General features: G+C 44.0%; 1 protein-coding gene across 4 annotated transcripts in view; it reads right to left on the bottom strand.

The window, feature by feature from the left end:
* pgap1 (post-GPI attachment to proteins inositol deacylase 1) overlaps positions 1-15452 on the bottom strand; it is a 122125-nt gene that overhangs the window by 55100 nt on the left and 51573 nt on the right. For all 4 annotated transcript variants that reach the window (XM_033023727.1, XM_033023725.1, XM_033023724.1 and 1 more), the window contains one exon: positions 9763-9871. In XM_033023727.1, coding sequence (XP_032879618.1) covers positions 9763-9871 — 109 coding nt within the window. The remainder of the gene's footprint in view (positions 1-9762; positions 9872-15452) is intronic.

The raw sequence follows: 15452 nt of genomic DNA, 5'->3' as shown, positions 1-15452 counted from the left end.
ATACGAATTAACCCAGTATCTTTAGTTTGTTCCTATGCTAGCATGTTCTTTCTTTAAATAAGAGGAACAGAACTGTGCACGTACTCCAAGATCTTTGAAGAAGACATAAGGGTACGACAAACGGATTTAGATAGTGGGTGGGCTGAGATCTGAAAAATGGAGCATAATGTGGGAAATGTGAAATTGTTCATTTTGGCAGGATAAGTGTAATGTATATCATGTAATTAGCATATGTTATGTCTGGTGCGAGGGGACGCATGCGCTGGAGGAGACTCAAGGTGGCGTCCTGCAATAAAGAAGCTTGTTAGTTTACTCCTGTATCTGAGAGTTCTTTTGAGTCAGTTCCAAGTACCCAAAATACACTACAATTGGCGACGAGGATGGGATAGAGTTTGTGAACTCACCCACAGGGCTGTTTTGCAACACGTAGGATTGTTTAACAGTTTAAACTGTAGATACGGAGTTGTGTCGCAGTTGTTTGCGAGCTGGACAAGAGAGGCCTGCAGATCCCTCTATGCCGGGAACTGCATTTAAAACATCAGCTGTACAAGTCGGCGAGTTTTGTCAGGCTATCTCTATGTTGTGTCTACGTGGCAAGATGTCGTCCTTCGGATTGTTACTCATTTTAGACTGAGTTTTCTTTTTGTCAAATTCCTCAAGCTGAATGGTCTTTGTATAAGTTTTAGGTGAATTGTTACACCAAAACACACAACAACAGCACGAAGAGGATAAAAGAACAGAAAAGGAAAGAAGAAGGACTGTCAGAAAAAAAAAGGTTGTGTTTGGAAACAAAGTGGAACGGCACCAAGCCAAAAGATTTGGCGCCAAATGGTTTTGGATTGGCGCCAAGGAAAAGCAAGGTCGGAACAGGAAGCAAGGAAAACAAGTGGGGCAGTAAGTAAGTGTCACCGAAGAAAGCAGCTGGAAGCCTAACCAGCAGGACAGCGACGGTGTCAACTTACCTGGAACATTTTCCAGGGCTGTGCAGCCAAGGCAAAGGGGCAGAAGAGGCCCAGCAGCTGCCACCGACTTCAGACGTTTTCCAGGGCTGTGTAGCCCACAGCCAGGCCCAGGAGCTGCCAACGACGTCGAGTGAGGGCCTACTACCGGGTAGGTCACGGACAGGTCCAGTGAAGCTACCGACGAAACGGAGTCAGCCCGGCTGGGAGAAGAGTCAACCCGGTCGAGGACGAAAGCCGGCCGCGTGAGAAGCGGACCAGCAGCGAGAAAAAAAAAGCCCGGCCACGCGTGAGTAGCGGACCGGCAGCGTAAAAGAAAACTGGCTGCGAGAGAAGCGGACCGGTCGTGAAAGAAAGCCCGGTCGGGAGCAGAGTCAGCCCGACCGTGAGCAGAAAAGAGGGTCCGGCCGCGCAAGAGAAGCGGACCGGCCGAGGGGGAAAGCCCGGACGTGAGAGGAAGTCCGGCCCCGAGCAAAGAGTGGGTCCGCATGAGAGAAGCAGGACAGCACTCAAGCACTTCAGCCCGGTCGGGAGTAGAGTCAGCCCGGTCGTGAGGGCTGTGGAGACAGCGGGCAGGCAAGTCAGCAGAGCAGCAGTAGTCGACTTGGCAGCGAGCCAGCGGCAGCAAAAGTAACGGTGAAGCCCGGAGGAGCCAGCAAAAGCAGCAAAAGTGGAGGTCTGGCGAGGCCAGCAGCAAAAGTACCGGTTGGGACAGCTCGAGAGGTCGAGAAGGCACTGGAGTCCATAGGCCGACAAGCTGGACAAGTGAAATCCATCAAAGTAAAAGCAGGACTGTTGAATGTAATGCGTTGTTCACTATTCCTTCACAGTAAAAACGGGACTGTTTGGATGTAATGCATTGGTCACTGTTATTAATAGTAAATCTGTGTGCATAGCAGGAATATGGTTACAATGTTCTAAATGTCTATTAACATGAAATGTTGGTTAATAGTATAAATCTATTATTATAAGAATTAGTAATAGTCAGTGGGCTGGATCACTTCTTAGTGTGTAGAAGGATTAAGTCTAGTGCAGAATACACAGTGAGAGAAAAGAAGATAGTGCACCTGAATAGCAACAGGTAGCATGACTTTTCAAATTGTAGGAAACGTGCCCCAGTTAGATTATGGGTGTAATTTTGAGAAATGGACCAAAGTCTTGGAGGCTTGTTTCATTTCCAATGATATTGCTGCAGAGGAGAAGAAGAGAGCATGGTTCATATTAGGCTTAGGAAGAGAGGGTTATCAAACCTTACGTATGTTACTGCTGCCAGCAGCGCCCACGGATAAAATGTATGAGGAGTGTAAGGAGGCTTTAATGGCTCATTTCTCGCCAAAACCTCCAAGGGTGTCCAGAGGCAAGGAGCCTGAACTAAAGAGGGCAGAGTCTCTCAAAGGACCAAGGTCAAGTGCAAAAGGACAAAGGTCAAGTGCAAAAGGACAAAGGTCAAATGCAAAAGGACAAAGGTCAAATGCAAAAGGACAAAGGTCAAGTGCAAAAGGACAAAGGTCAAGTGCAAAAGGACAAAGGTCAAGTGCAAAAGGACAAAGGTCAAGTGCAAAAGGACAAAGGTCAAGTGCAAAAGGACAAAGGTCAAGTGCAAAAGGACACAAGTCAAGTGCAAAGGGACACAAGTCAAGTGTAAAGGGACACAATAAATGCATTTAATGTGTATGTGAAGAGATTACAGACCTCTGTGATACCGGGGGATCGTGATTTGTAAAAGGATGATGATCAAGTACAGTTAGTAAACTATTGGAATGTTATCATGTATTGCCAGGATAGGGATACAGAATTAAGAGAGGTTTATGCATCAGTTATATAGGGGATTGATGAGACCACATTTGGACTACTGTCTACAATACTGCTCTCCTTATTTACGGAAAGATATAAATGAAGTAAATGCAATTCAGTGAAGGCTTACTGGACTGATTACGAGAATGACTGAGAAAATATGGGACAGATGAAGCTTATATCTGCTGGAGTTTAGATGAATAGGAGATTTGATTAAAACATAAAATTTGAAGGGTCTTTACAAGATACATGAAAATCCAGAAGAGAAGTCCATCTTTAAAATAATGGGCTACCTATTTAAAAAAGAGAAATTATCTCTCGCCATGGGTTATGAATCATTGGAGCTCTCTAGTTCAGAGCCTGATGGTAGCAGAATATTTGTAATGCAATGTTAGAAAAATTCTTGATAACAGGGGGAACGTCATCAGGGGTGGTCAGGAATGGTAATCAGAGATTACAGACCTGCTAGAACAGGTTCAAGTGGCCTGCCCCTGCTCCAGCATATACATGTTTAAAAAAGTTAATATTTTTCGCTAAAACCTTCGAGTTGGATGTTTCCACTAATGGGACAATCTTGGACCAGAGGCCAGAGCTTCAGAATAAAAGGATGTACCTTCAAAAAGGAGACAAAGAGGAATTGATTTAATCACAGGGTGGTGAATCTGTGGAATTCATTGCTACAGATGGCTGTGGAGGTCAAGTCAGTGGATATTTTCAAGGCGGAGATTGACAAATTCTTGATTAGTAAGGGTGTCAGGGGTTATGGGGAGAAGGCAGGAGAATTGGGTTGAGAGGGAAAGATAGATCAGCCATGATTGAATGGTGGAGTAGACTTAATGGGCCGAATAGGCTAATTCTGCTTCTATAACATGAACATATGAGTAAAACATATATTTTAACAAAACAACTAAAACATTCAAACTAACTTTACATATCTTTGCAAATTAAACCCACCATTTTTTATCTTTAACAAGACAGCAGATTTCTTCCTTGATTTCAATGGGATTAATGTACTTTGGCCAGGTTAACTTAACATGGGTGCAGCAAGTGGATATCCTAGCTTGGAAATTGAGAATAGTGTTGAAGTTCAAACTTGTGGGAGAGTCGAGGACTAGAGGTCAGAGCCTCAGAATTAAAAGATGTTCTTTGAGGAAGGAGATGTGGAGAAATTTCTTTAGTCAGAGGGTGGTGAATCTGTGGAATTCTTTGCCACAGAAGGCTGTGGAGGCCAAGTCAGTGGATATTTTTAAGGCAGAGACAGATAGATTCTTGATTAGTACAAGTGTCAGGGGTTAAGGGGAGAAGGCAGGAGAATGGGGTTAGGAGGGAGAAATAGATCAGCCATGATTGAATGGCGGGGTAGACTTGATGGGCCGAATGGCCTAATTCTACCTATCACATGACCTCAGGACCTATCTCACTGAGCTCTATGAGGTGTCCGGCAGGCAGCACAAAAGGCCCCAGGGCCTGTGCTCTGCTGAGTGGAAGGCTGAGGTACAACCTCCACTAAGGACCAGTTCATGAGCATAGTCATTGGATCTCAACAAATGATTTGTCCCATCAATAGAAAATCTATAAATTTGTTATTATATTTAAAGAAAATTACTGCAGATTAGAACCTATTAATGTTTTATGTTTCTTTTATTAGTAGTAGCACAGTAGAATAGCCCAAAACTTCACCCATCCCTTCTCTCCAGAGATGCTACCTGTCCCGCTGAGTTACTCCAGCTTTTTGTGTCTATCTTCTATTTCAATGTTTCTTTGGTCATTCAATCCTTCTTTACATTTAGCCTGTAGTGTTGCATTGCATTAACACCAATTATGCTGTGGTTCTCTGTACAATGCATTAGTTCATTACAAACAACATTAACGATTTTTGCTGTTCAAAAGGTTATAATTAAGAAAATGTGAACAACTTTGCATAATAATATTGCTGATGAATAGAAGCACTGCTTACTTCAACACTAAAATTCAGCCAAAGAGTGAACGATTTTGTACACTGAAGATTTTACCATCTGTAAAAATCCAAGATCGTCTATTATAAGTTAGTGTTTACAGCACTCATTAAGGCATCAGCTAATTGTAGGAAAATTAAATGAACTGAAGTAAACTCTCTCTTCCAATTCATGTTTGCTTTATATTAATAGATAGATGCAGTGTTTACTGAAAAACACAATCTTCGGTAATTTATTTAATAACTAAATGCAGTACAATCATTAGCATCTTTCTGCAAAATGAATTTAATGGATGAAAACAATTCTGCAAGCAGGTGGGCCAAATGCCTTTTTCACCACATTATCTGCATGAATGCCATAATTAGGGAACTATGGACTTGAACACCAAGATCCCTCTGTGCGGATAGCTAATTAGTTTTTAGTTTTAGTTTTAGAGATACAGCGTGGAGATAGACCCTTCGGCCCATCATGTCCGTGCCGACCAGCGAACCCCACATATTAACACTATCCTACACCTACCAGGGACAATTTTTACATTTACCAAGCTAATTAACATACAAACCTGTACGTCTTTGGAGTGTGGGAGGAAACCGAAGATCTCGGATAAAACGCACGTGGTCACAGGGAGAAAGTACAAACTCTGTACAGACAGCTCCCATAGTCCGGATCAAACCCGGATCCATGCCGCTGCATTTACTGTAAGGCAGCAACTCTATCGCTGTGCCACCATGCTGATACTTTATTTAAAAAATGCAGAAGGAATAAAGCAGGAAACTGCAGACCGATGGATATTATGCAAATGGCAGAGAAATTATTTAAGAAAATTTGAATAGGATATATATCCATTTGGAAAAACAGGCTGATCAGGGATAATTGCCACGTCTCCATAGAGATCTCCTGTCTCACTAATTTAATTGAAGTTTTGAAGAGGTGAAGAAGTTAGTTGATGAAGGAAGGGCAGTGAAAGTTGTCCAGATGGACTTGATAAGGCATTTGAACAGATGGTGTATGGTATGCTGATATTGAAGGTTAAGGTATAATTAAATCAAGGCAAGCAAGTTAATTGGATCCCAAAAAATGGGCACAAAAAGCTGGAATAACTCAGCGGGACAGGTAGCATCTTTGGAAAGAAGGAATCCATTCCTTCTCTCCAGAGATGCTGCCTGTCCCGCTGAGTTACTCCAGCTTTTTGTGTATATCTTTGGTTTAAACCAGCATCTGCAGTTTCTTCTTACATAATTGGATTCCAAATTGGATTCCAAATTGGCTTGGTGATGGGAGGCAGATGATAGTGATGGAAGGATGATTTTCTGGTTGTGACCTCAGGAATTGTGGTGGGATCCTTGTCGAATGTGATATTTATTAACAAATCAACGGCACGGTGGCGCAGTGATAGAGTTGCTGACTTACAGCGCCAGAGGTCCGGGTTCGATCCTGACCACAGGTGCTCTCTGTATGGAATTTGTACGTTCTCCCCGTGACCTGCGTGTGTTTTTTCAGGGCGCTCCGGTTTCCTCCCACATTCCAAAGACATACAGGTTTGTAGGTTAATTGGCTTGGTAAAATTGTAAATTGTCCGTAGTGTGCGTAGGATAGTGTTAATGTGCGAGGATCGCTGGTCGGCGCAGACTCGGTGGGCCAAAGGGCCTGTTTCTGCAGTGTATCTCGAAACTAAACTCGGATATGAAAGTAGGAGGTATGATTAGTAAAGTTGCAGATGATATGAAAGTTGGTTACAAGGAAGATTGCCTAAGGATGTAGATCAGATGGAAGGTTTGGCAGAGTATTGGTCGATGAAATTTAAACTTGGCAAGTGTGAGAAGATACATTTTTGGAAGTCAAATAAGGGTAGGTCATATACAATATATAGGGTGCCAGGGAATGTTGATGACCAAAGGAACCTTGTGGTTCAAATCCATGTTTCTCTGAAAGTCGCAGCACAGGTGATGAAGACGGCTGAAGACATGCTTGCTCCACAGTTTGGGCTTAGAATAAAAACACTGGGAAGTTATGTTGCAATTTTATAAAGTACTGGTTAGACTGCAGTTGGAGTAATGTGTACAGTTCTGGTTGCCACATTGCAGCAAGGATGTGGTCATGCTGGGGAGAGTGCAGAGGATATTTATTTAAGATGTTACCTGGATTGAAGGGCTTTATGCATGGGGAGAGACTGGTTATGCTGGGCTTGTTTTCCATGGAGCGAAAGAGACCTGATTAAGTACACAAACAAATAAACAGGGTAGTCAGAACCTTCCCCCCCCCCCATGGTGGGTTTATTAAAAAAAACGAGGGCATAGATTTAGGGGTATGAAGGGAATTTTAAAGGGTATCAAGGAGTTTTAAGGGGAAAGTTTTTCAGTGGTTGATGTAAAGAATGTGTTGCCAGAGATGGTGGTGGAATCAGGTGCAATCTTGACATAGGTACCTGAGCACAGAAGGATAGTGTTAATGTGAACATGTTGGATTATGTAGTTTGGCAAAAGGTCAATGTGACACACTCATTTTTGTGCTGAACAACGCATGGAGTCGATAACTCTTAAGTTGCGTCTGCAAGGCTGATCTGCAAATATCACTGTAAAAGTGGGTACTATATTGGAAGAAAATGTACTTCTCAATTAATGGTTCATCTCAAATTAGAATATGAAAATAATTTGGTATACCTATTCCCTTCCAAGTTAACTTCAAGAACTACAGCCCATTTCGTTTCAGTGGAGAATTGAGACTAAAAGTTATGGGCTCATCGTTTGCAAATATTCACCTTATCTGTAAACCTAAGTATAAGAATGAAGTTGAGAGTAAACAACCAACTCTATTTGGACTGGTTTACTGTTTCTAATTTTAGCCTTTTCCCAAAATTCACTGACTTTGTACTCTTGCCACCATTCCCTGAGGTTTCTCTATTACTGCAATGGGTAAGGGACACCACGCATCCTTCTCAGTGGAAATAGTGACATTAACTGAGTCCATGCAAGAACTCAAAGGTCGGCCATATTCATAGGCCGTGACCTATTTTTCTCCACAATCCTGCCTGATTCCAAGAGGAACTAGAGAGATAAATGAATGTGAAGACACAAAGAACTGCAGATGCTGGAATCGTGAGCAAAACACAAAGCGCTGGGGTAACTCAGTGAGTCAGGCAAAGCATTGGGAAAAGACGTGTCTTTCTCAGGCATTACAAACGTCAAGAATCAGTTGTGTATTGAATTGAATTGAATCCTTTATTTGTCATTCAGACCTTTCGGTCTGAACGAAATGCCGTTGCCTGCAGCCATACATGTAATAATAAACAACACACAATAAACACAAATTAACATCCACCACAGTGAGTTCACCAAGCACCTCCTCACTGTGATGGAGGCAAAAGTCTTAGGGTTACTGTCTCTTCCCTCCTCTTCTCCCTCTGCGCTGAGGCGATACCCCACCGGGCGACGGTAAGTCAGTCCCGCGGTTCAAGCTCTGCGGCCCGGGGGTGGTCGAAGCTGCCGCCCTCCAGTCCAGCGGACGCAGCTGTTGCCACGGGAGCTCCGGAAAACAGGCACCAGCCTGTGACCTGCGAGCTCCCGACGATGTCGTCCACTGGCCCGCGGCTGAGCCCAGGATTCAGGTCGCCGCCGCCAAAACGCCGCCGCCAGAACGCCGCCTCAGCCACCGGAGCACCGTCTCCGCTCCGGGCCGCCCATACGGGAGCGTCTCAGCCCCGCACTGGGCCGCCCGTCCAGAATGTTCACCAGATTAGGCAAGCTCAAGTTAGGTGTTTTATGAACAACTCCTTTTATAAAATATTCCACTAAACCTCTTGAGATCCTCATTAATTTTCTGCGAAAGTACACACATATTTTTGCCAAAGTGGTCCATGGTTGCAGTGGAGAATGTGCTTCCAGATCACTCGCAGAGAATCAGGTCTTCTTTAATCCAAATGGTTGTAATATCGATTACTTTACACGGTTAAGTACGATCATGGAAGGAAGGAATTTGCAATTATCATAGTGCTTTCTTGCAGTGTGATTAGACATTCAGACCCTTTCGCCAAATTGTGCGAGACACAGAGCGTTTTCTGGACTTGGCTCCCATGGTGCCAACCAGCCTAGAGGTACAAATCCATGCATGGAGATCCAGACAAACTGATCCTCTGCACCCAAGATGTCCCTATGACCCAGCGCAGTGTCTGCGGGACAACTAATTCTCTTGTGTGGGAAGGAACTGCAGATGCCTGTTCACACTGAAGAAAGACACAAAATGTTGGAGTAACTCAGCGGGACAGATAGCATCTCTGGAGAGAAGGAATGGGTGACGTTTCGGGTCAAGACCCTTCTTCAAACTTGGACGGCTCTTGAATTCTCTTGGATGGCTTAATGTTGAGAACAGCTATTCAAATAGTTCATTTGAATTAGATGATTTTTTATTTTAAATGACAGCACCTTGGAAACACCAACAAATAATTTGAGCATTAAAATAAATGGGGTCACTGTTTGTACCACAGCTATCCCTGGTATAAACCCAAGCTGAATGAAGAATTCAGTGGCAGTGCGGGAGGGCAGATGTGTTGGTATGCGAGCTCCCACACACCCCAGGCTACCAGGCTGGTCAGCTGTTAGTCAACAGGATTTGCACCAGTAACTACAGATGGCAAGATGCAATAGACATTAGACAATAGGTGCAGGAGTAGGCCATTCGGCCCTTCAAGCCAGCACTGCCATTCAACGTGATCATTCGGGGGCAAAATGTTCATGTGATTATCATGCACACAGTGATTCAAGTTTCCCGTGAAACAGAATGAAGTCCACAGCTTATGTACATAAAAGTGCAAAAGCAGATTTAAGAGCATGCATCACTCTACGAGTAATGCACGGAAACAAATTTACACTTAAAATCATACTCCTCTGGAATGCCTCCTTTCATGCAAAGGTAAGCAGCACACTGTACGTCCTGACAGTGCTGTTGATTTGTAATGTTAAAATTATTATAATGTAATGTATTATCCAAGAGCAAGTCTTTCAAGAGCAAATGTTAGTGGAAAAGTAAATGCAGGAGAGAAAAAGAAATCAGCAACCTACCTCATATTGACAATTTCTGGTTGTGTGAAGCTGTAACTCTGGTACAGAGCTATCATTCTCAGGCCTCGCTCTGTGCAGTTTGGCATAGATCACAGTGGAAGATGGAACACTGAAATTAAAAGAGTCTTTTATTTTTCCTTGTTATGGAAAACTGACATGAACAGATAACACTGGTGCGAGCTTTTAAAACAATATGAAATAAGATACCATATTTGGTCAAGTTTAAAGAACAGTTTATAAGTGTTTTGTCACATTAGACACTATTCTCATTTATGAAACAGTTAATCACATCATTTGAAATATTGGAACTTGCAGGACAATTCTTGCTATAAGTCATAATGTTCAGCATGCCACACAAGTATATATCTGATCTTGTGTAGGAACGAACTGCAGATGCTGCTTTAAATCGTAGACACAAAATGCTGGAGTAACTCAGCGGGCAGGCAGTATCTCTGGAGAGAAGGAATGGGCAATGTTTCGGGTCGAGACCCTTCTTCAGACAGGTTAGGGATAAGGGAAACGAGTATATATCGGATCTTGTTGGCCAAGTTTCACTAATCATTTCCCAGTTGCACTCCAATCATAGCTTTGTGTGGAAAATTGCGTCTCACAGATTTAATTGAAATTTCTGAAGAGGTGACCATGAAGAATGATGAGGCCAGTACAGTAGATGAATGAATGAATAGGTTTATTGACCAAGTATTCACATACAAGGAATTTGCCTTGGTGCTCCGCCCACAAGTGACAACATGACATATAGTAACAGTTAAGAATGATACATAAAATATTAAACATTAATAATAAAACATTATTGATTAAACGTGAATTAAATAAAATACCAGAGCAAAAGGAGGCTACAGATTTTTGTTTATTGAGTAGAGCTACTACTCGTGGAAAAAAGCTGTATTTATGTCAGGCTGTGGCAGCTTTGACAGTCCGGAATCGCCTTCCAGAGGGAAGTGATCCAAAGAGTTTGTGGCCAGGATGAGAGGGGTAAGAGATGATCTTACCCACTCGCTTCCTGGCCCAGTTCGTCAATGGAGGGAAGGTTGCAGCCAAGGTTCTCAGCTGATCAGACGATTTGCTGCAGCCTCCAGATGTCGTGCTTGGTGGCTGAGCCAAACCAGACCATGATAGAGAAGGTGAGGACAGACTCTGTGATGGCCATATAGAATTGGACCATCATTGCCTGTGGCAGATTGTGCTTCCTCAGCTGCCGCAGGAAGTACATCCTCTGTTGTGCCTAGATGATGTTTACATGGACCTTAACAAGGTATTTGACAAGGTACCTCATGGTAGGCTGGTCTGGAAGGTTAGATCACATGATATCCAGGGAAAGCTAGTCAAAGGGATACAAAATTGGCATGAAGAGAGGAAATGGAGGATGGTGGTAAAGGTTTGTTTTTCACACTCGAGGACTCTAGCAAGTGGTTTACCACAAGAATTGGAGCTGAGTCCACTGTTGTCCGTTATTTATATTAAAGATATGGGTGGTATGATTAGCATGTTTGCTGATACACCAGAACTGCAGATATGGGCGGAGAAATGGCAGGTGGAGTTTAATGTGGGTAAGTGTGTGGTGTTGCACTTTGGGAGGTCAAATGTAAAGGGAAAGTAAAGAGCCCTTAACAGCACTAATGTACAGAAGGATCAAATAAATCCAAAGTTCTCTGAAAGTGGCAACATAAGTAGATAGACTGGTAAAGAAGGCATATGGCATGTTTGTCTTCATTGGTCATAAGAGTCACAAAGTTAACTATCTTGCAACTAGAAAAGGAATTTGGTTAGGCCACAATTGGAGTATTTTGTGTAGTTCTGTATGCCCCATTACAGAAAAGATGCGTAAGCTTTGGAGAGGGTGCAGAAGAAGTTTATCAGAATACTGATAGAGAGCACTAGCTATAAAGAGAGGTTGAACAAACTTGGATTATTTTCCCTGGAGCACTAGAAGTTAAGGGACCAGAGAAGAATTTATAAAAGGTAGACAGTCCGAACATTTCTACTAGGGCAGAAACGTCAAATAGTAGAAGACATAGCTATGTCAGATATTTAAAGGAGACGTGCGGAGTGAATTATTTTTTAACACAGAGAGTGGTATGTGCCTGGAATGCCCTGCCAGGGGTGGTGTTGGAGGCAGATAAGATAGTGGTGTTTAAGAGGCTTTGAGATAAACACATGATAAACACAGGGTATGGAGAGATATGGAACACATGCATACAGAAGAGATTCGTGTAGGCGTTATGGGTCAAAGGATCTATTCCTGTGCTTTACTGTTCCATATTCTATGGTGGTCTGATGAAGAATGTTATCTTTGATTACAATGGGATCTTGACAAACCAAGCAAGTGGCTGATGAATGGCACATAGAGTTTAATTCAGTTGCATGTTGATAGGAGAACCCAGGGCAAGGCTTCTACGGTGAATGCTAGGGGCTCTGGGGAGTACTGTGAAACCGAGAGCCCTCGATAAGGAAAATAGCGCCTGTCTGTGGCGACATCTTGTCAGCAGCACAGCAGAATATCATCAAATATAGTCGTTTTCAGCTTTCCTGTATAAAAGAAACAGCAGAAACCAGCGCTGTAACTGACAAGCTGCTAATGCATTTAAACGCATTAGCGCTATTGCAATCTACTGGCAGCAACGGAGCAGCCGACTGTAAGGGAATTCCCGATCGCAGGGGAATCCCCGACCTGGTGGAGGGTCGCAGGAACAGCAAGTACTGGTCCTGGAAACACCGGACAGGCCTCCATTGCCCGGAACCGTGGCCAGCGTGCCGGACTACAAGTCAGACTGAAGCACAGGGGACCACAACCCCCTCTCCCTACCATCCAATGTAAGGGCAAGGCTGCTTAATCAAAGGGAGCTGATGGAATGCTCTGAGGCTCACCCTCAGCTCCCCAGACTCAGACATCCAGCCTGAACGTTTCTCCATCCATTGTATGGACTGAACACAGGCATCTGGGAAAGGGAGAAGCGTGGGCATCTGCCTCGTGGTCAACTCTTCGTGATGCTCAAACGAGGCAGTTCTGTCTAACTCCTGCTCTCCGCACCTGGAATATCTTGAAGTGAAGTGCCGCTCCTGCTACCTCCCAAGGGGATTCACCTCCATCATCCTGACCGCGGTCTATATCCCATCCCAGGCAGACGTCCGTCTAGCACTGGAGGAGCTGCACGCCGTGGTCAACAAGCACCCGTCGGCGTACCCCGAGGGCTTTACCATCATATCCAGGGACTTCAACAAAGCCAACCTGAAGAAATCACTCCCCAACTACCAGCAACATGTCTCCTGCAGCACCAGAGGATTAAACACCCTTGACCACTGCCATATGACCATCAGAGATGACTATCACTCCATCCCTTGCCCTCACTTCGGGAAATCCGACCATTCAGCGGTGCTGCTTCTTCCTGCATACAGGCAGCAACTGAAGAGCGCACTCCCAGAGGTGAGGACTGCACAGAGCTGGTCTGGGGAGGCAGAGGAGCGACACCGGGACTGCTTGGAGTCAGTGGAATGAGCAATGTTCAAAGACTTGGCAACAGATCTGAATGAATACCTCACAGTTGTTACAGACTTCCAAAGGAAATGTGTGGAGGACTGTGTTCCTACAAAAACCTTCCGAGTGTTTCCTAACCGGAAACCTTGGATAAACCAGGAGATCCGCATTCTTCTGAGGACCAGATCCCAGGCAATCAGGTCTGGTGACGCAGAGGTTTATAAGAAGTCCAGATACGACCTCGACAAGGCCATCAAAAAGGCCAAAAGGGACTTTCACTCCAAGCTAAGGGATGAAGCGGATGTTCGGCAACTGTGGCATGGCTTGAATACCATTACCTCCTACAAAGCGAAATCAGGAGGCAGCTCAAGCAACAGCGGAGCATCACTCCCTGACGAGCTCAATGCATTCTACGCACGCTTTGATTGGGAGAACACTGATGTGTCTTCCCGAGCCCCAATACGCCCTGACGGTATTACAGTCACAGTCACAGAGGCCGACGTCAGAAGATCCTTCAGGGGGGTGAACCCTCGGAAAGCATCTGGACCAGATGGTATACCCGGTCGAGTTCTCAAAACCTGTGAGGACCTACTGGCGGGAGTTTTTGAGGACATTTTCAACCTCTAATTACTGAGGTCTGAGGTTCCCACCTACCTTAAGAGGGCATCAATAATACTGGTGCCCAAGAACAGTAAGGTGACGTGCCTCAATGATGTCCGTGGTGATGAAGTGCTTTGAGAGGTTGGTTATGGCGCATATCAACTACCACAATCCCGAACCATTTCAATTTGACCACCATTGTTGGACGAATTACAGATGGTGATGAGTCAGAGTATAGAAGTGAGATCGACCGATTGACCAAATGGTACCAGCATAACAACCTGGCTGTCAATATCAGTAAAATCAAGGAACTGATTGTGGAGTTTGGAAGAGGAAGGATGAGGACCCACAATCCTGTTTAGATGGTGGAGAGAGTCAAAAACTTCAATTTCCTGGGCATGCATATTCCCGAAGATCTTTCCTGGACCCAGCACACTGATGCAATCATAAAGAAAGCACATCAATGCCCCTACTTCCTGAGAAGATTACAAAGGTTTGGTATGTCAGAGAGGATTCTCTTGAACTTCTACAGGTGTACAGTAGAGAGCACAGTGACTGGTTGCATCACAGCCTGGTTCGGCAACTTGAACGCCCGGGAGCAAAAAAGACTGCAAAAAGTTGTGAACATTGCCCAGTCCATCACCGTCTCTGACCTCCCCACCATCGAAGGGATTTACCGGAGTCGCTGCCTCAAAAAGGCAGCCAACATCATCAGAGACCCACACCACCCTGGCCATACACTCATTTCACTCCTGCCATCGGGAAGAAGGTACAGGAGCCTGAAAACCGTAATGTCCAGGTTCAGGAACAGCTTCTTCCCTACAGCCATCAGGCTATTTATTACAATCTCAAATAAGCTCTGAACTACAATAGAATATTATTGTTATTATTGCATTTATGTATGTGTGTGTGTGTGTGTGTGTGTGTGTGTGTGTGTGTGTGTGTGTGTGTGTGTGTGTGTGTGTGTGTGTGTGTGTGTGTGTGTGTGTGTGTTTGTGAGTATGTGTATATATACACACACCAAACTTTTTTTTTCTTTCTCCTTTATTATATTGTTTACAGTGTACTATGTTTACATATTCTGTTGTGCTGCAGAAAGTAAGAATTTCATTGTTCTATCTGGGACATATGACAATAAAATGCTCTTGACTCTCTTGACTCTTGAAATAATTTCATGAAGGTGGAGACATATGTGGACAGGTAATGTAGAAGGAATTTGACATGCTTGCTTTCATTTTACAATGAGGACAGGATTTGTGACAGCATGTTATAGCTGTACAAGATGTTAGCAAGACTACATTTGAAGTTCTGTGTACACTTCTGGTCATCCTACTATAGGAAAGGTCATTGAACTGAAAAGAGTGCAAGAAAGATCTCCAAGGATGTTCCGGGCCTGAAGGGTTTGAGATCAAGCGGGGCTGGATTAGAAGGGTCTTTTTTCCATGGAGCGTTTCGAGCTGTGAGATAACCTTATAGAGATACATAAAATCAAGCGGGACACGGAAAAGCACTTTTCGCCGGGGTAAGGATGTCTAAAACTAGAGGGCATTGGTCTAAAGTGAAAGGAGAAAGATTTAAAAGGGACCAGAGAAGCAAC

Source organism: Amblyraja radiata, chromosome 7 (genome assembly GCF_010909765.2).
Source record: "Amblyraja radiata isolate CabotCenter1 chromosome 7, sAmbRad1.1.pri, whole genome shotgun sequence".
Classification (NCBI taxonomy): domain Eukaryota; kingdom Metazoa; phylum Chordata; class Chondrichthyes; order Rajiformes; family Rajidae; genus Amblyraja; species Amblyraja radiata.
The sequence above is the reverse complement of the archived record's forward strand: the minus strand, read 5'-3'. Positions and strand labels throughout refer to the sequence as shown.